The sequence below is a fragment of the Gallus gallus genome, chromosome Z (assembly GCF_016699485.2).
Source record: "Gallus gallus isolate bGalGal1 chromosome Z, bGalGal1.mat.broiler.GRCg7b, whole genome shotgun sequence".
In the NCBI taxonomy this organism is placed as follows: Eukaryota; Metazoa; Chordata; class Aves; order Galliformes; family Phasianidae; genus Gallus; species Gallus gallus.
In genome coordinates, this window is record NC_052572.1 from 16,462,803 (window position 1) to 16,481,097 (window position 18,295).

The 18,295-nt window shown below is 40.8% G+C and overlaps 3 protein-coding genes across 8 annotated transcripts in view; 1 reads left to right on the forward strand and 2 right to left on the reverse strand.

The window, feature by feature from the left end:
- ITGA2 (integrin subunit alpha 2) overlaps positions 1 to 4,301 on the forward strand; it is a 64,934-nt gene extending 60,633 nt beyond the window's left edge. Inside the window, exons 29-30 of the mRNA XM_003642982.6 lie at positions 456 to 572; positions 1,279 to 4,301. Of these exons, the coding sequence (XP_003643030.3) occupies positions 456 to 572; positions 1,279 to 1,368 (207 nt within the window). The 3' untranslated portion in view covers positions 1,369 to 4,301. The remainder of the gene's footprint in view (positions 1 to 455; positions 573 to 1,278) is intronic.
- A 4,802-nt stretch (positions 4,302 to 9,103) lies between these two features.
- Positions 9,104 to 17,207, reverse strand: MOCS2 (molybdenum cofactor synthesis 2). 6 transcript variants are annotated; one of them, XM_046905757.1, is made up of 10 exons: positions 17,159 to 17,207; positions 16,870 to 16,991; positions 14,562 to 14,677; positions 14,106 to 14,252; positions 13,845 to 14,013; positions 13,153 to 13,274; positions 12,901 to 13,036; positions 11,994 to 12,147; positions 10,452 to 10,575; positions 9,104 to 9,213 (listed from the first exon to the last, which is right to left on the reverse strand). In XM_046905757.1, the coding sequence occupies exons 7-10, from the start codon at positions 13,019 to 13,021 to the stop codon at positions 9,145 to 9,147; spliced, it is 468 nt and encodes a 155-aa protein (XP_046761713.1). In that variant the 5' UTR covers positions 13,022 to 13,036; positions 13,153 to 13,274; positions 13,845 to 14,013; positions 14,106 to 14,252; positions 14,562 to 14,677; positions 16,870 to 16,991; positions 17,159 to 17,207; the 3' UTR covers positions 9,104 to 9,144. The 6 variants fall into 6 exon arrangements, with proteins under 6 accessions (XP_046761713.1, XP_046761712.1, XP_046761710.1 ...); XM_046905756.1 differs by lacking the exon at positions 14,562 to 14,677 and adding an exon at positions 15,062 to 15,197; XM_046905754.1 differs by lacking the exons at positions 14,562 to 14,677; positions 16,870 to 16,991.
- On the reverse strand, positions 13,001 to 17,974 carry LOC101748752 (molybdopterin synthase sulfur carrier subunit-like). The gene is made up of 5 exons (XM_040656049.2): positions 17,956 to 17,974; positions 17,159 to 17,370; positions 16,870 to 16,991; positions 14,106 to 14,252; positions 13,001 to 13,036 (listed from the first exon to the last, which is right to left on the reverse strand). The coding sequence occupies exons 1-4, from the start codon at positions 17,972 to 17,974 to the stop codon at positions 14,126 to 14,128; spliced, it is 480 nt and encodes a 159-aa protein (XP_040511983.2). The 3' UTR covers positions 13,001 to 13,036; positions 14,106 to 14,125.
- Positions 17,975 to 18,295: the final 321 nt, after the last annotated feature.

The following is an 18,295-nucleotide window of genomic DNA, read 5'->3' on the forward strand; positions in this document are numbered from 1 at the left end:
CTTGAAGCTAACTCGGGAGAATACAGATTAACACTAGAAGATCTAACAATTAATATTGTTTCTGATGGCTGCCCACTGCAGAGAATGGAGTCTGAAAACACTTGGTTGGAAGTAGTCCTTCTCTAACTGATGCAGCTGAATTCTGTTTTGAGTAGATGGGGCTGTAAGCACAGCTATTCCCAGCCTGCATGTCAGTATCTCTGGTTTACCTAGTAGCAGGGCGTCCACGCTCTGGGAGACCCTCTGATGAGGGTCCCTAATATTTAAATGTCCAGTGCTACTGTGGTGCAAGCAGGTGCCTGTGGACCCCAGTGAAAAGGTTGCCGTTGTCTGGTGTGTTTCAGTCACTGATCTTGGCGTGTGTGCACTACAGCTATCCTTAGTAAGTACTTGGTTTACAAATCCTGCTTTACATGCTGTTAATGTTAACCCCTACCACATCTCTCTGCTTTCAGATCCCAGTTACAATAATAAAGCCAGATGAGAAAGCTGAGATACCAATTGGTGTTGTGATTGGCAGTATATTGGCTGGACTCCTCTTGCTGTTAGCATTGGTTGCTGTTTTATGGAAAGTAAGTAGGTGTTTATATTCTTAAAAAGAAAAGCAGAAAGGGATAAGTACATGTGGGCTGTTTTCTTTGGAACCTCTCTTCATTAGTCCTGAACAAAACCACATACGCAGTTTAGTGGTAAGAATAATACTGCATTGGCTTTCCACTCTTGATGGGAGCCTTTAAAATCAAAATTCTGAAGTGAATCACCATAGATACGGGCAATGTGAAAATGATAAATGTGCTGCCAGTGCCTTAAAATGAGGACAGCAGCATTTTGTCTCTCTCCCTGTCTCCCTCCACAGCTCACCAACTGTGTTTTCAGTGGGCAAGTCTGGGGAATAGAAGTAAGGAGAGGATACATGCTGAAGTGATGGCAAAAAGTGGGTTACAAAGGATACCTTGATAAGAGGGAGGGAGAAGCTTTTGTGCATGCCAGAGCACTGGTTCTTGGGGGACCCTGGCACACCAAGACAGCCTAGATATCCCTGTGTCTTGGCAGGGAGACTGGCTGCTCAGCACTACTATTTTGGAATTTATTGCCCTGGGCAGGAAATGAAGGCCCAATTTCTTTCACTCTACATTCAGGAATCATCTATAAATCAAACACTCCATGTGTGTGCATACACACATTGTGCATTTCTTCCACCACAGTATTTAGCTTAACCTAGAGATCTAACTATTGATCACTGATTGTAACATGGTGTTATTTCCATACTCCTCACAGCTTGGCTTCTTCAAGAGACAGTATGAAAAAATGACACAGGATATAGAAGATATTGATGAAATTACAGAACTCACGAAAGACAAAGACTGAAGATGTATTATATGGATAAAGAGAGGAGATCTGAGCCACCAGTAGAAATTGTGATCCAATCAGTTCTTCAGCTGGAGTGCCTTAAAGCTTAATAACATTTAAACATTTTTAATTAAATTGTTGGGTTTTTTTTTTATAGATGAAAATATTTTACAGATTCTGCTCTATTATAAGAGTAACTGCAGGACAGTTTGTTGGTTTTGTTTTTTCAAAAGTGATTTATAGTGCCTTTTCTTGTATATTTTTGCCTTTCAAACAAACTTAGCCCTTAGAACTGGCAGGTCCGGAGTTTACAGTAATGTACTGTGCCAGCAACACTTCTCCTGATCCACTGCAGAGTGAAACAGAACAATTTATTTCAGATTATTGTGGAACAGCATCAGTTCGTAATTCAGTTGACAAGTACCATATGTGTAAAGGACACTTTCTATTAAGTTGATGATGAATGTGTGGTGAATACTGTTTCCAGACTGGAAGAAAACTCATTTTTTCATTGACTAGCTCCATTCTTATTGTTTTACAGAAATTTGTACAAGCAAACCTTTGTCTTAACTAATCTATGAAGTGGGAGCTATGTAAGAAGACATCTATCAGTGACAGGGCAACTGGATGGGCATACTGTTCCAAAAGGTCACCATTTCCTCGCACTAAGGTCACAAATTATTGAAGTACACTGTTTTTGGAAAATACTGCCAAATGACACAATGACACACGTAACTGCCTTCTGAATACTGCCTCTGAGAAGAAAATAAGAATTTCATAACCACTTACACCATGTTCTCTGTCATGTTATGACTGGCTTTCAAATTTCATCTGGAGAAGAACTACCAATACTGTTACGCTGGGCTTTACGTGCACAGGCCACGTGACTACAGTTTAGCTTTTGGCAAATAGAGAAAAGAGTCAAAATCTTGCCCTTAATTTTGTACTGGAAGATTTTGCAATAGTAAGAGCACGAGGTGAGCTTAAGGGGATATGACTGAGGTGGTATGCACATGTTAGGACAGAAGATGGAAAAGATCCTGTAGGTCTTTTCCAACCTTGGTGATTCTACGACTCTACGATAAATCATGAACTGCACTTGTTTCTTTAGCATCTCAGTGCCATCCAGGAAACCAAAGTTCAGTGTGACCTACTTACTTGTCATTTTTTTATTCGGTTCTTTGTCTTCATGTCTTGAAGAAGTTGGCTTGTTTTTTACATAGTAAAGTACTGTAAAGCTCTGCAGGAACTCTGAACACAGTTGGGTGTTTGTGTAAGTTACACACCTCAAATTTATCACGTGCTGCCCAGTTTTAATGATAGATCAGTCAGGAGGCCCTGTAAGACTGGTAATAGTCAGGGGATTAGGCCTTCTGTCTGCCTTTCGCTCTCATAGCTGGTGGTTACTTAAGTGCAGCTGTGACAGAAGACACACTGCATGTTGTCTTTATGGATGCTGCCACATAACTAAGATTGTTTCTGACTTGATGTGATTTACTTGAAGAGTAAAACATTTAAATGTGCCTAACTGACACAGAACCTGAAGTTATGTTTTTTCCCCCAAAAGCTAGTTTGTAAATACAGTTAGGCACTTTTAGAATTATTTTCTGAGGGACGTTTAAAAAAAAAATACATCTGAGGATGTTAGGAAGTTTTATTGTCTTCTTTTTAAATCACTAAAGATTAATCAGTCATGAGCCAACCATCTCTTTGGCAAAAAACAGCTTCATTTGTAGTGACAGTTGGATTGTTCTCAGTATAACTGTATGTGTTTTGGATTTATTTTGTATCTATTGAAGGTTACACATTTGTTCAGGTTTTTTTAATGTTCTGAAAAACAATCTGGATTCTGATCTTGACTGTTAAGACTAGATTGTTGCCATTAGCTGAGTTTGTGACCAAAACAATTATTTTAAAATTTACAAAAAAAGCCATTGTTCAAACCTAAAGAATGCAGTCCTGACTTACAGTTATGAACCCTGCAAGCAAACGCTCTAAAAGTAAAGATAAAAATTTGTCTGTCTCAATTTCTGTATGAAGTTATATGGAAGAAAACAAAATCCTACACCTACATGTGCAAGAAGCTTCTACATAACTAGGGTCATATAATCAAGGCCATAGGAAGAATTTCACAACAAAGTAGAGTGTCACATCTTTTATTTCTCATGCTGCTGTACCAGAAATGATGTAGTCAGTGAGCCAGACTTCCTTCTTCAACCACAGGTGTGAAACACAGGTCAATATCTGACACCCAACATCTTAGTTATTTAACAGTTCATAAATAGGACAGCAATGATTCAGTTCACCAGTCTACACTGGGTTTTATTTTGTCGCAGACAACAGGAGTCCTCTCAATCCTGGGAATAATACTTTCCCTTCAATAAAGGGAAGGCATAGCAATGCGTAAGGTTTTCTATCCTAACCACTTCAAGTTACTAGTTTTATTCTTCTTTTATGATTAATATGTACACAGCTAGTTCAGTTTTTGTATGTGTGACTTTACTGCACTTTTAAGTTAAGTTGGCACGGCCACAAATAATGCTGGAAATATTATGTATATTTTGTATTATGGATTTTTTAGTTTTACTTTTTTTTTTAAAAAAAAAAAAAAGAAACGTTGCAAATGAAATAATACTCAAAATGTTGGAACTTCGGCATGTGCTTCTGTTTGTGCTTGCAGCAGAGAAGTCAGAAACTCTTTCAACAATCTCAAGTTATATTTGATCTTGGTCTTGAATCTAGCTGCTGACTTCTGGTAGTACTAGAATCAAGTCTAAACTCAGAGTTTCACAGGAGACTACATGTAGATTTGGGATGGAAAAGAGAGTTGTTAAGCAAACAGACTTCTGAAAACTAGTGTGTAAGCTCTCTGGGAGCAGGGACTGTACCTCTGTGGTGCCTACCTGAAGGCCTAATAGCATTATTATAATAAAAACAAGAATTGTGCTGAACACAGACTCATTTATTTTTATACAACATCCTATAGAAAAGAAATGCTACTGAAAGAGCACTGCAGAAAATGGGGTCAAATATGTCATTATTCCAGTAGCACACAGCAAAAAACTCTAAGGTGATGACTCTGTGAGGTATACAAAGAAGCTGCACTTGAAATCTTGTAGGTTATAGATATGAGAATTAGACTACCAGTACACTATTTTGTACTACACATCAGTTCACATTAGCGCAAAACATCTATATTTCGATAGCCCTGAGTGCAGCTACCTTACCAGGGCCAGGCCTTCCTATATGCATATGACTATTTTCTATGGCATCTAAAATTACACTGTATTCTGCCAGCCCCATGCCTTATGCCTATATACTTTATGGCTACAAACCTTAAAATTGCCATAAAACAGAATCAAATGTTTCTAATCTTAAGGCACAAGATCCTGTCATTCACCATGTTTTGGTGTTTAGGAGAATTAAAAACCAGCTTCCTTATCTACTAACTTGCATGTATTATCTCCAATATACAAAACTGGTGTGTAACAAAACCTTGCACATTAAAGCAATGGTACAAATACGAAATCTACAGTTAACTACCTCAACTTTTTGTTGCCATAAAGGTAATAAAGTGTACATAATTCACACAACCTCGGAAAAGCCAAGTCCTATCTTTTCAATCAACCTTCGCGCCTTCACTTATGATTCATCTTTTATAGGCAATCACAGGCCTTGATGTGCTCGTAGTTTTAAAAGTGATTTACCTCTTTCCCTCAAAGTAACAGAAGTCGAACTTCCAAAATAGAATCACTATAAAATATATAAAATGTTAATTTTTGTAACATTATTCATATTATAAGACTGTGGTTGGTTGGTTGGTTTTCTGGACGAAGAAAATCACAGTCCTAAGATATTAAAAGAAACACTTTTCATTTATTGTTATCCACCTATTTTGAACTCTTTCTTCATGTACCTCTGCAAGACAGCACTTAATGGAAAAGCCCAGAACTGAGTTTTCAGAGCTTAGGGCAGAGTTACTTTCATTATACTCTATTAACACTTAGTTTTAGTAGTACTTGGAGGGAGCTTATAAACAGGAGGAAGACTGACTTTTTACATGGATAGTGATAGGACAAAGGGAAATAGCTTTAAGCTAAATGAGGGGAGATTTAGATCAGACGTTAGGCAGAAATTCTTTCCTCAGAGCGTGGTGAGGCACTGGCACAGGTTGCACAGAGAAGTTAATGGATGCCCCATCTCTGGAGGTGTTCAAGGCCCCAAGTTGGACAGGGCCCTGGGCAACCTGATCTGATGGGTGGGAACCCTGCCCATAGCAGGGGGGTGGGATTAGAGGGTCTTTAAGGACCCTTGCAACTTAAGCCCTCCTATGATTCCATGATTTGATAGTCTGTGAAGCAGAAATTCCCTGAACAGCTACAGGCAAAGTGAGCTGAAAGAAAAGCCAGTTTAGTAAGAACTTGAGTAACTTAAAGACCTCGTTACTTAGTACAACAGTGGTAGTTTTATAGATTGCAGAGGTGAGCACCTGTATTTTGCAGCAGATGGAGCCCAGCACAGTGCAGCTGTGCTCCCAGGCGACTGCCCACACACACATCTGTCCCTCTGCTGCCATCTCCTGGATAGGTGCCTCTTCCATCAGTTGCACTTTCACATTGTGTTTTCACAACATCTACCATTGTGAGCTTCTCTTGTGAACAGAACAAAATGAAAGGTTTTGCTGCAGGAAACTTAAACTTATGCAATGCTGATGTACAGACAAAGGGAACAGTCTATTTAAATATTGCCAGTCAAATTCAAGACATTTCAGAAGGACAAATTCTCATTCTGAAGACACGTTCTTCACACCCAGCATACCCTTTGTCATGCAGGTCACTACATTAGTCACAGATTTACCTGCTGGTTTACAGTGTCTGCCTCCAGAAACATCCATCTCTCTCCACAGCCCCATCTCTACAGCATACTGTGACACAGCTGGAAGAGCAGCAATGAGGTATGATTACCTTCACGTACAGCCAAATCAGAGAAAAAGCTGCACTCATCCCAGAAAACAAGGTCTGCATTTATACTGCTCTTTTGTCCAGCTCACAGTCATCAGAACACTATGTAGTTTTCACCCAGCAGCCTAGTTCTGTGAAACCAGGACATGTGCAGCCACATCTTACCCTGATATGTAGTCAAGCAGCTGACGTTCATCTCCAGGCCTGGAAATTTGGAAGCAGTTCTGGGTTGCTCTAGACACAGCCTCAGGCAGCTATCTCAGAGAAGGGTAATTTGCCATCTTAAAATAATTTCCTCCCAGCAGAGAGTGTAGCACTACAGAAGGAGCCTGAACAAAGAGCTCAGGGTATGTATTTACATTTCAGTGAGATACATTTTACCTCTATGCACATCATCCCTCCTAGGGGCTTTTCCATTTCGCTTTCAGATGCCAGCAAAAGAACCCAAAGTTACACAATACTGATGCATCATTGTTCCAGAACAAAGCAGTACTTGCCTCATGCACAGCTAGGGACACAAAATGACATTTCATTGTTTTGACCATGGCAGCATACACACATTGTAGCATTCAGCTGTGACTCAGTACAACATCTCTTCCATTCATTGTTCCTGGTCACTGCAGGGAAGTACACCATTATTCTTTCTCTTCTTTTCTGCACCCTGCTTCCCAGCTGCATTGCTGAAGGAGAAGGTGCACTTAAGGTCACCTTGGACAAATCCTCAAAGAGACTGCAGCACCAGAGAAGTACCAAGGCAACAGAGTGATTACACACAGGAACTGCCCTCAATCATTGGACTTGATGATCTTGAACATTTTTTCCAACCTAGAGCATCCTAAGGTTCTCTGAATCTGTAGAGCTCCAAGTACAATTTAACTCTTCTATGTATCAGTCTTCCTGCATCAAAGAACAGCTTGAGCATGCAAGAATTGTACAGGCTTTACTTTCATAAACCTTACATCACAAGGCAAGCTAGCCATTTGTTTGAAATCAATCAGTTGCATGGTAACAGCAAACAAATTAATGTGCAAAAACACACAAAAAAATGGAAACTGTTTGTGTATTTGATTGTTTTTGACTGGTTTGGGATTTTTTTGTTTGTTTTTTGGTTTGTTGTTGTTGTTGTTGTTGTTTAAAGAACAAAAAGAATTACTTGTCTGAAGAAGTGATCTGTAGTCAGGATTGCATACAATTCCCAGCAAAAATGACACTCAAATTAACAGAGGAATTCTCTCCAACATCCATGCAACCTTTAACTTGTTCGGCTCTGCCTAGCTTATAGAGCTCACATGGTTTGGAGGCTGTGTATATACATGCATACAAGGAGAAGCTGCTGTCCTGCAGAGGAAGAACTCACTTCCATTGAGTGAAAGTGCAGCAGTAAGCTATAAAGCTTTAACCAGTTTAATCACTCTGAAGTTGTGTGCTTTTCTGGGGTTTATGTAACCTGCTACAGTAACCATCACTAAGCATTAAAAATGACTGACATAACTGGGGAAAAAGATCACTGCCTATTTTTCCAGTTTCATTTTGTGCTGCTAGCAGCTATGAAGGTTTTTACTGCAGACACGATGAAACAGATTTATATAGCTGAGGCTTAAGTATTGTGTTATGAAATTATATATAAGCTTCAGCAAAAATTTTACTTAACTTCATTCCCCTTTTCTTAGAATACCTATCTTCTCTACATCGATAATGATTGGATAAATCTGCCATTTGTCATTAGTAAAAATGCCTTGAACTTTAGCATCTACCATACTTTGTGGTACATAATAACAATATAAACAAAACTATCCTAATCAGATAAGCAGTCTATTGTCTACTGTGGAAGAACAGGCACACAATGTCTGCCCTTTTCTCTTAGGTTGTAAAATATAACAAGAGAAAAACTATTAAAAATGTAAATGTGAATTTAAGGCGTACATAAGCTATGAAATTCTTTGCAACTTACATATGCAATAGATTTAACTTTTCTATGAACAACTAATCCATTCTGATGACATTGCATCCTAACCTGTCTAAGGTCAAACTACTAAATCTAATTAAGCTTATTCTAACAGCTGTTTTTTCCTGCAGAACCACAAAATTACACAGCCAAAAAAAACTCCTTCAAAATCAATCTTCTCTAGACATCATTAGGCAAGTACAGGTTTATGTGCTATTGATAATGCAAGTTTGTTGCTGGCAGAGATCTAATTTTCAACCAAGGTCAGTTAATACATCTTTACTGTAAAGGACTTGTAATACCAGCTGCATGTTTCTATGAGACACAGCTCCTGGAAAGCAACCACTACCAAGAAGTTAATTACGCCATGGCACAGTTTATATTTCCTTCTTTGTTTGCACAGAGAAGAAAAAACTGTTAATCTACTTCAAGATGCTTTTATGTTGCAAGAATGTCAAAATAGCATAAAGTGTGTAAACTGACTCATTCATATAAAATTAAAATCAGGATTTTTTTTTAAGACTTAAAAATTCCAATTGTCCTGTTGTGAGCTCCCATGAAAACAGCAAACAAAGATTACAAACACAGAAGCACTAAAGCAGCATATTTCGCAGAGGACTAAATGTCTTGCAACCATGAATTTTAGGAAAGATAGTTTTAAAAACTGACTCCTTGTTAAAAACTACACAGAGATGATTTCAAAGGATTTAAGAACACTTGAAAATCCTATCTATTGCTCATTAATTTCATATAGTCCTAATTAAATTATTCAGATTGAAATGCCTATTACAACTGCTTAAAATCATATAGATTCTATGTAAAAACAACTCAAAGCTAAAACAGAATGCTCATTAGCAGCAGTAACACTTTATTTATAAATGAGTACAGTTATTTTTCTGAATTTGTCCAAAAGCATTCCTTGTTTTCTTTCCAAGAATACTCGTCCTCATAAATCTCCTGTGAATACAAACAAAGAATGGGAAATATTGTGGGAGTCTGCTACATACAGTCACAAGCCACGCCAAACAACTCAACTGCCATCTTGCTATTATTTGCTGACCACATCAGGACTACACTGCACTTAGCTGGCAAGCAGAAAAGGAGGGATCACCTTTAGAAAACACTGACTTACATGTGGGCAGATGCTGAACCTGGATCTGAACCCATTACATTTAGAAGGCCTCATCTATGCTGAAGTCACTTAAGGAAAGAGATCTAGAAGAAAGGATGCAGAAGCTGTATTGTACATAGCACTTGTGTCCTAAACACTACCAGCATTTTTAGGAATGAGAGTATTTAAGTGTTTAGAAAATGTCAGTGTTAAAAATAATAATAATAATAATAATAAAGAAAGAAAAATGACACCAATACTCAAAATACAATATTAGATCTTCAGGATAGTCTGGACTACCCAAGAGCAGTCCAGTCCCAAGCAGCAAATTCAGCAGGGTTATGAGCCCAACAATTATTTCTGGAATCATAAAACTTCAGTCTCCTGAAGGAGGTGTCAGAAAAGTGGTGATACTGAAGATAGTGCTCTACACGGAGCAGCAACTCAGAGAACTACTGTTACTACATGCCAAGTTTGGACTGTAAGAGAAGGCAGAGACAATGTCCGTTAATTGCATGCAATGCTGTAGTTATGCAGTGTGGCTCTTTCTAGACTTAGGCTGCACTCTACACACATTGTTGTGGCTTCATAAGAGCTTTGGGACCACTGAATACTATTCATTGTGTGCTGCTGCTACGTGTATGTGTGCTACTGCTTAACATTTTTTGTGCTTACCAACGGCCATAGAGATGAGAGAAAAATAGGAAGAAATGCCACTTTTACTTGCAAACTGCATTGCCATCCAAGACATGGCACATTCTAAATTCTTCCACTCGTCTATGCAGAACTGAACTTTGCCACTCAGAAGAGATGAGCTCAAGAATCCTTCACTCTGACCCCAGGAAGGTGTTTAGAGGAAGAGTGGCTGGGAGGCACAAGCAAGAGAGGGTCTTCTTGGTGCCTGAATGCCACACACAGGCCTGATTGCATTAAAGTAAATTCAACGGTGCTAGAAAAAAGCATCTCTTCAGGAGCAAATGCTGTCCATAACACTACAGCTCCTTCCCTAAGAGCCAGCAGCAGCCTCAAGTCCAGCTGTCTAAGATCCCTGCAGAGGCTAGAACCAAATCAGTCCCAAACATACCTTTTTCCATATTGGGACGATTGCTTTTAAAGTGTTGATACAGTGTGTTACAGCTTCAAGGGATTCTGCTCTGTGTGGAGATGAGACTGCAATAATTACACTTGCCTCTGTTACTGGAACCACTCTAGAGAGAGAGAAACAGCAGAAGCTTTAGCTAATGCTTAACATCTAGAGCACCCAAAAGTTGTAGCCATGTCACATCAGTATTCTGGCCGTGTGATCTCCTGACTCATTCACAATGAGCAAGCATCAAGTCACATCCAAAAGATTGTGCACATTTAAACAGAAAGAAAACCACAACCAAAATCAGCATCAGATGTAGGAATTCCATGCTTTAAAATAAATAAAACCACCAGTCATAGGCTTTTCTTTTCTATTCCTTCTTCTTTTTTAAAAATAAGCCTATGGAATTAAAAGATGAAAATGACTATCTTGCAAAAAAGGAAACTCTCTGGAATCTGGGGTTAATGAACAGTAACAGGTCTGGAACAGGAAGCTAACTGAAGAACTCAGAAATTCTTATGCAAACTAAGATGACAGGTGAAAAAAGATATTACGTATCTCAAAGTACACAGATTTTGCAACAAAGCTTCAGTTTTGCCAAATGTTGACTTCAAAGTATGTTTCTTTTTCTATTTGGCAGGTCATTTTTACCCAGCTAAACTAACAGAAGTTGCACAAGGTTTTGTACTACTCTTCACAAGGGTAGTACTCCAAAAAGGTGCCTCCCAACCCTCCCTATAGCAAGACTCCATCAGCAAACAGCTCAGAGAAAAATCTAAGCTTAAGTACTATTAGTTGCTCTTCAGAGAGAATTAATTATTGTCTCTGTTGACTGTAGAAGAAATCCAGAGAAACTACCCCTCAGAGTTAATATTAACCTTTGTAATCACATTCTAAGTTCTTCCCAGGAAGAGGGGGGGGGAGGGAGACAAAAAAAAAAAAAGAAAAAAAGAAAAAGGAAACAAATATTTGCAACATACAATGCAAATCGTGCTAATTTTAGCCCGAAATCTGATAAACAGTGCAGGCTTAGGACTATGTTAAACCATTCCATGGTTTATATCCAATAAAAAAAAATGTGTACCCAATGCAAGGAATAACAAAAGATATTGTTACAAGCATGACTGGCAATTACCATGCTTTTCTTTCAACCTCATATTCTAACATTTTAGGTTCCACTACTTAAATCTGACAGGAAAACGAGAAGTGACATTTTGCAACAGTGGAAGAGAACCTCACAACATAATGGCCTACTCCTTCCTGCAAGGAAATCTTGATCTCTTTTCTCCACTCTCAGACAACAGGACTGAGGTTCCTGACACCTTAATATGGATTTTACAATGGCAAATACTACTAATAAAAGTATTTTGAAAAACAAGACTTCATTTCTGAAACCTAGTTCCTAACCAACAGCACAATCCAGTAGCAAGCTTTGATGCATTACAGCTTTTATAGACTCCTGCACAACCTTAAAGTATGCAAGCATCATACATGGATTAATACACCATTTGAAGAAGAATATGGTCTATCCATACATACCCAAGTCTATGATGCAATGCAATATGTTTGACTGATGGCCACTTCTGTCTAACATCTCTGCAGATCTTCTTTATTTCCATCTCTGCCATTGAAGTATATGCTTCATACTCTAAGTGAATCACTTTTTTCCCTTCAAAATTATTTCTTGTAGTACCTAAACACAAGTGAGTTATAAAAGGAAAGCAACAGAAAAAAACAGTAAAACTCAGGACCTCCCACTGAGGCCAAGGACAGCACTCTAAACATAAATGACTTCCTCTAGTTATGGCTATGTAAAGAGATTCTTCAAAGAAGAGAAATCTTTAATATACAAGGAATAATTCAGCCTATGGATTACAAAAATACACAGTCTGTCATGCTCAAAGCTGGGATATCTTTTGTGTTAATATAAGTGCTTAGTACTTATGAAGCCAACAGGTACTCAGGTTTGAGCAAAAAAGGGGTTTGAAGACCTATACTATATACCTTAAGCAACAGGGTGGAGCCAGCAGACTCAACCTGCACCAGCCCATTGGTAGAACAAGACTTTCTTCAACCAAGATCTGAATTGCAGCAGTTTTCACACAGGTGAGTACCTGTGTTTTATTGCAGAGCCACTACTTTCCACCTTGAATAAAGTGTATCCAGGGGAATAGCAGAGTAACTTATAAGCAGCACTACTGTTCTGTTCAGTCCTAGGACAGCCACACCAGTGGAGAAGCTTCTCACCACTCAGTCCAAATGCAACTGTTCAAGAGTTGCCATGGTCCTGTTCTAAATAATTTAGAATGAGTTTTCCAAATGTCCTGGGTTCACTCCAGAAATTTATTTATTTGAGAAGCACGAGTTTGGAGTGTGGGACAAGCTGGGTTCCATTTATTAGACTATTAACACATCCAGAGATCCAGCTCTGAAACATTAAACTCACCAATGAACAGAGACACCGCCCCACAGCATGGTGAAATGACCAGTTCTGACACTTCATCTACAGACAGCTTTTCAGACTTGAGCTTGATAAAATCTTTTGGCACATCCTCTCTTTCATCCATGGCTCCCTAGAAGGGCTAAAACCAAACAGATTCTGTAGTTGTTTTTGGCAGTACTAACATTTGCCAACTTCCTTTTATCCCATACTGATACCCCAATTTATTTAGAAGACACATACTATCTTCTTACTCACCCCAAGAGACCAGTCTTCATGGCAAATTCACTTCTCAGCAGACTTGCTGAGAGAATATTAAGTGCAAATACCATGGGAAGATCTCTTTCTAATGCACATGGGCTCCTGCTTCGCAGGAAAGTCTGGTGCAGAACGACAAAACAAGAACTAGTTCAAGGTTCAGCTCAACAGTACAATCTACTGGCACAGACCACTATGTTAGCAAATTTATGGTAAGCCTATCAGCCCATCCTTTCTGTCTTATCCTAAAATCAATCATAGTTTAAACTAGAGATTTCTGCATTCATTTCAAAGTTTAATATTCTCTCCAGGACATTCAAATTTTCATCCTATCAGCCAGTTTCGATGACACTGGTGCCACTTCTACATGCTTTGTGGAGACATCAGTTACCAGTTCGTCTAAAGATGAGGAGGAATATAAGTGGACTGAGCAGCAGCAGTAGAATAAGCTACACTGGAAAGCACAAATCTGTGCTAAGGACACTAGACCGTTTGACAGCAAAAAAGGAAAAAAAAAAAAGTATTTTTTTAATCTGCAATCAATTCTTCTTCTGTATCATCCTTTCTGTTAAAAAGTGGCAGGACATTTTCCATTATTATCTTACTTACGCAAGCTGGATATCTACTGACAGCCAGAAAGAAACTACCAAAGCATAATAAGATCTAAAAACAAAAACAAAACAATGCCTGACTTCATTGTCAATTTTATTCCATTTACTTATGTGTGCTAATTGTTTATTCATGCAACAGCTTATAGTTTCTGATCAGCACAACAATTCTCTCCAGCAGGAAACACAAATTATGCTCTCTCCAAAGAGTACCAGATGTTGATGGGGATAATTGCACACCAAATCTCAGGATCTAAACAGAAAAATATTATACGAAGATTGTACAGAATCCATCAGATATTTTAACATAGGATGATCCTCCACAAAGCAAGAAGTGATACCTACCTAACAGAACGTGCACAGATTCAGCCTCCACTAATTGGTGGGATGATGGCAACTTCGTCTCCTGTCTGCAGGACCAGAAGCTGATCTCCAAGAAGCACGTACTCCTGCCGAACAGCAAAAACCACTTGATCCCGGATGACAGCAAGCCTGAGGAGATTGGCAGGAACACAGATAGGTTTCTAAATAGGTGTGTACATTCAGCCATGATACTTCATTAAACAACAAACTGATTCATAGTCTAGGGCAGCTGAGGTAAATGCTGCTGAGATTTAGGCAACTCTCTTCCGATATACTTCTAAAAATCATAGAATCATAGAATACCCTGAGTTGGAAGGGACCCATAAGAATCAAGTCCAACTCCTGGCTCCAAGTAATATAACCCAAAAATCAGACCATATGACTGAGTGCATCATCCAGATGCTTCTCAAACTACAGCAAGCTCAGTGCCACAATCACCTCACTGGTAACCTGCTCCAGTACGCAACCACCCCTCTCCGTGAAGAAGCTTTTCCCAGCATCCAATATGAACCTCCCCTGTCACAGTTTCATGCCAATTCTCTCAGGTCCCGTCACTGCCACCAAAGAAAAAATACCATACGTTATAAGCATCCACCTCCTACTCATTAATTTTTTTCTTGAAGCTAGGGAGAAACCAATCATGGCTAACTTTCAAAAGTCAAGTTTTGTCACTGGATTTTATCAAAAATCAACCAACATGAGCTAGACTCACTTCAGAAGCTTCTAATGAACTAGGTAACTCAGGAGCATACAAACTATCTGATTTGGGATTAAAAGGAAATGCTCTCCCAGTTCAGTGTGGCTACACTGCACAGCAATTTTGTCAAGAACAACATCCCTCAACACTTTTTATTTTTTAAGATCTCATGAAGATTCAGTGGTCAGACTGTTGCTCTTGTCCTGTAACCTCAAAAAGGCTTCTGGTCTTTTGTACTTACGGATCTGAAGTCTGCTATTGGTAAGGGTGACAACACTGCTAAGAGGGCAGAGCAGACAGGGTGTGTTTTTCTGTAGATTCTGTGTATATCTGCTGGTCTTCACATCTGTGAGATGTTGGTGTGAGAGTCTACAGCTCTAGATATCATGAAACAAGGGTTTGCTGTCACAACAAAGTGCGATCACACAGAGAGTATGAGGACAACACCATTGAGACACCAGAAAATCATGCCAACATTTTACTTTAGCAGATGCAGCATAATAACTGTATCGTTTGGGAATACAGAATCTGGCACAGACTGTAGAGAGCTGCATTGCCTAGAAACAAGCAGGCATGCCAAAAGGGTACATGTAAAATTCAACTTATTTCCTACCAGCCAGCTAGACAAAAGTAGGCAAGGCACTGTCTGAGCAAAAATCAGTAGCGCTGACTTGGAGGACAGACTGAAGGGAGGGACTGTATGAAAGTAAAGCAAGTCACTAAAGAACAGACTACAACTACAGAACTGTAGTACAGAAGCTCATTAAAAAGATGGTTTCTAATTAATGTCACTTGCAAGCTAATTCACTGGGGAAAATGGGTGGAACAGAAGAGCATTGTCAAGTATGCTCAAGCTGCAGTTTGAACATCCGTTAGCAACGTGAATAGAAGTCTGTGGTCAGTGCCCCACAGTTATCTTGAGTTTTTCCAGAAAAGCTAGGAACAGAAGCATTTTCCAAGAAGGCCACTGAGGAGTGCATGGGCACATGCAAAACGTAGGATTCCAAGTCATCTTTCACAACAGAGTGAAGCTGATGAACTATGGTAAACCGTTAAAGGTGCTACTGTTTCTGATACCAAATAAGATAACACGGTGCAATGCAAAATACACCCATTCCTTACTGCTTCCTCCTCTAAAACACAGTTAGAGCTTCTCCTTTAGCAACAGTTGGCACTGCTAAATTTTTATTTTTTTTTCTCATAACCTTTGAGCTTGGGCACAGAAGCATTGAGCACAAAGGAAGACTCTGGAACCCAGAGCTAAAATTATGGAAATCCTGGTGCATACAGCACTAAGTCCTAACCTCTGTTATGCCCTGCACTTTTACTCTTTTTGACTAAATGATGCTACACCTTTCTGCATCTGATTTATTGTTAGCAGGCCCCAGCACACTCCTCAACCTTAACCGACAAGGGCGCTCCTGCTGCCACCCACAAAAAACAGGACAAGACTCCCTGTGAAGTGCTTCCCCAGTCAAAGGAGGGGACTATTCCTTGTGTAAGGGTTGTTTGGCAGGAAGCTGAGGCCAGCTCCCTTCTTCACCAGCCTTCCAAAGACTATCATAAACTCCAATTATAGCTCAGAGTACAGTTAGAGGTAAGTGATCAAAAATACCTGCTTACGATCAGAACTTATTTTATTGCTGTGGCTGGGCTGGATCCCTTCCTGGGACACCTGGCCTTCCTCACAGACATGCCCACAGGCGGTGCTTTCTGTCTTTATGCAGAGTGGCTTGACAGAGGCTCTCATGGACAACAGGACACAAGCCTTAGACCTCTCCAATACCCAGCTGTGGCTTAAGTTTATTGGATTTAGCCTTTTTAGTGTAGATGTAAAGCCACAGTATCTGCAACTGGCTCACAGCCAAAATGCTCACTGGAGGTTACAGCACAAAGAAAAGTTCACTGCTGTTATGATACCAAAATGCTGCTGCACCCTCCTGCTCCAGCTTATAATACGAACTTCTACTTCTTAAAACAAAAACAAATCCACCACCCCACAAACGTTAGACTGTAAGCACCGGCTGTACACAGCGCCTTCCCCGATACCTGGGATGAATCTTAACGATCTCTTCCCAGAGCTGCAGGGAGGTGATCCGCTGCGGCACAGAGACGCTCTCGGAGCGCAGGCCTACCAGCTCCGCGCTCCTGGCAAAGTACAGCACCGTGACCTGGGGACGACAGGGGGAAGAGACGCTTCTGTAGGCGAGTGTGGATCCGCGCCTACTGCAAGCGGCTCCGCCCGACGCTTCTGCCGCGGGGACCGAGAAGGCCCCTACTGGAGGCAAGGCGGGTGCCCGAGGCCCACTCGCGCCGCGCCGCGCCCAGCAGCACTCACCTGGCAGCTCATGGAGCCGCCGTCCCCAGGCGGGCACCCTCGGCCTCCCGGCGGCCCCCGCGCCTGGGCCCGGCCCGCCCCTTGCGGCCTGAGGTTGCAGCGCGGCCCCGGCCCCGGCCCCGGCCGCAGGCGTGAGGCAGGGCCGGGCTGCGCCGGGTGCGGGCCGCGATGTTCGGCCGGGCAGCGTTTCGGGAAGCCCGGTTTGGAACGGCCTGTAATTGTCGGAACAGGCCCTTAAAAGGCAGATTTTGATATGTGTGCAGCCTTTGCAGCGCGAGAGGATTTTCTACAAGTGGTTGCGGATGTTACACATTCAGTGCACAGAACTTGTCATACATCACGTGTCATAGGTATACCTAATATTTCAAAGCCCAAAATATATTAAAATGTTGTTAAAACCTTTCCAGAGTACAAAGGTTGCAGTGGCAACGGTATCACCTGTCTCCCCATATTACCTGTCTCCCCATGGACAGCTGTAGGCCTTCAGCCGTTGCTCTCCTGGAAGGAAAGTGAGCTGGTGGTGAGCAGTTGGGGGGCAGAAGATAGCACAGCAGGACATGCCAGGAAGATGTTGGCAGTGGTTCTACCAGTGCAGCTGTGCCCCCAAGCCCTGTGGCCAGCATTTTTTTTTCTGTACTGTTCATCAGACCACACTTGTAACCCCCTGGCCAGCAAACGGCTTCTTCTCTCATCACACCAAACAGGGAAATCTGTAATTCACATAATCATAGAATCACAAGGTTGGAAAGGACCTACAAGATCATCTAGTTCAACCCATCATCTAGTCCTCCCATTACCGTTGCTACCACAAGCCATTAAACCATATCTCGTAGCTCCTCATCCAGACACCTCTTGAACACTGCCAGGGATGGCAACTCCACCACCTCCATGGGTAGGCCATTCCAGTGCCTGACCACTCTCTGAGAGAAAAAAGTTTTTCCTCATGCCTTATCTAAAGCTCCTCTGGTACAGCTTGTGGCCATTTCCTCGGGTCCCGTTTGTTGCCTGGGAGAAGATCTGGGAGAAGATAGTTGCTTGTGGTGACATGGAGCTTGCAGTGTGCCAACAGGTATCTGCAGTGTGGGCAGATGGTGGCATCCTGACTAGATGCAAAAAAAAATTTAAATGTCCTCAAAA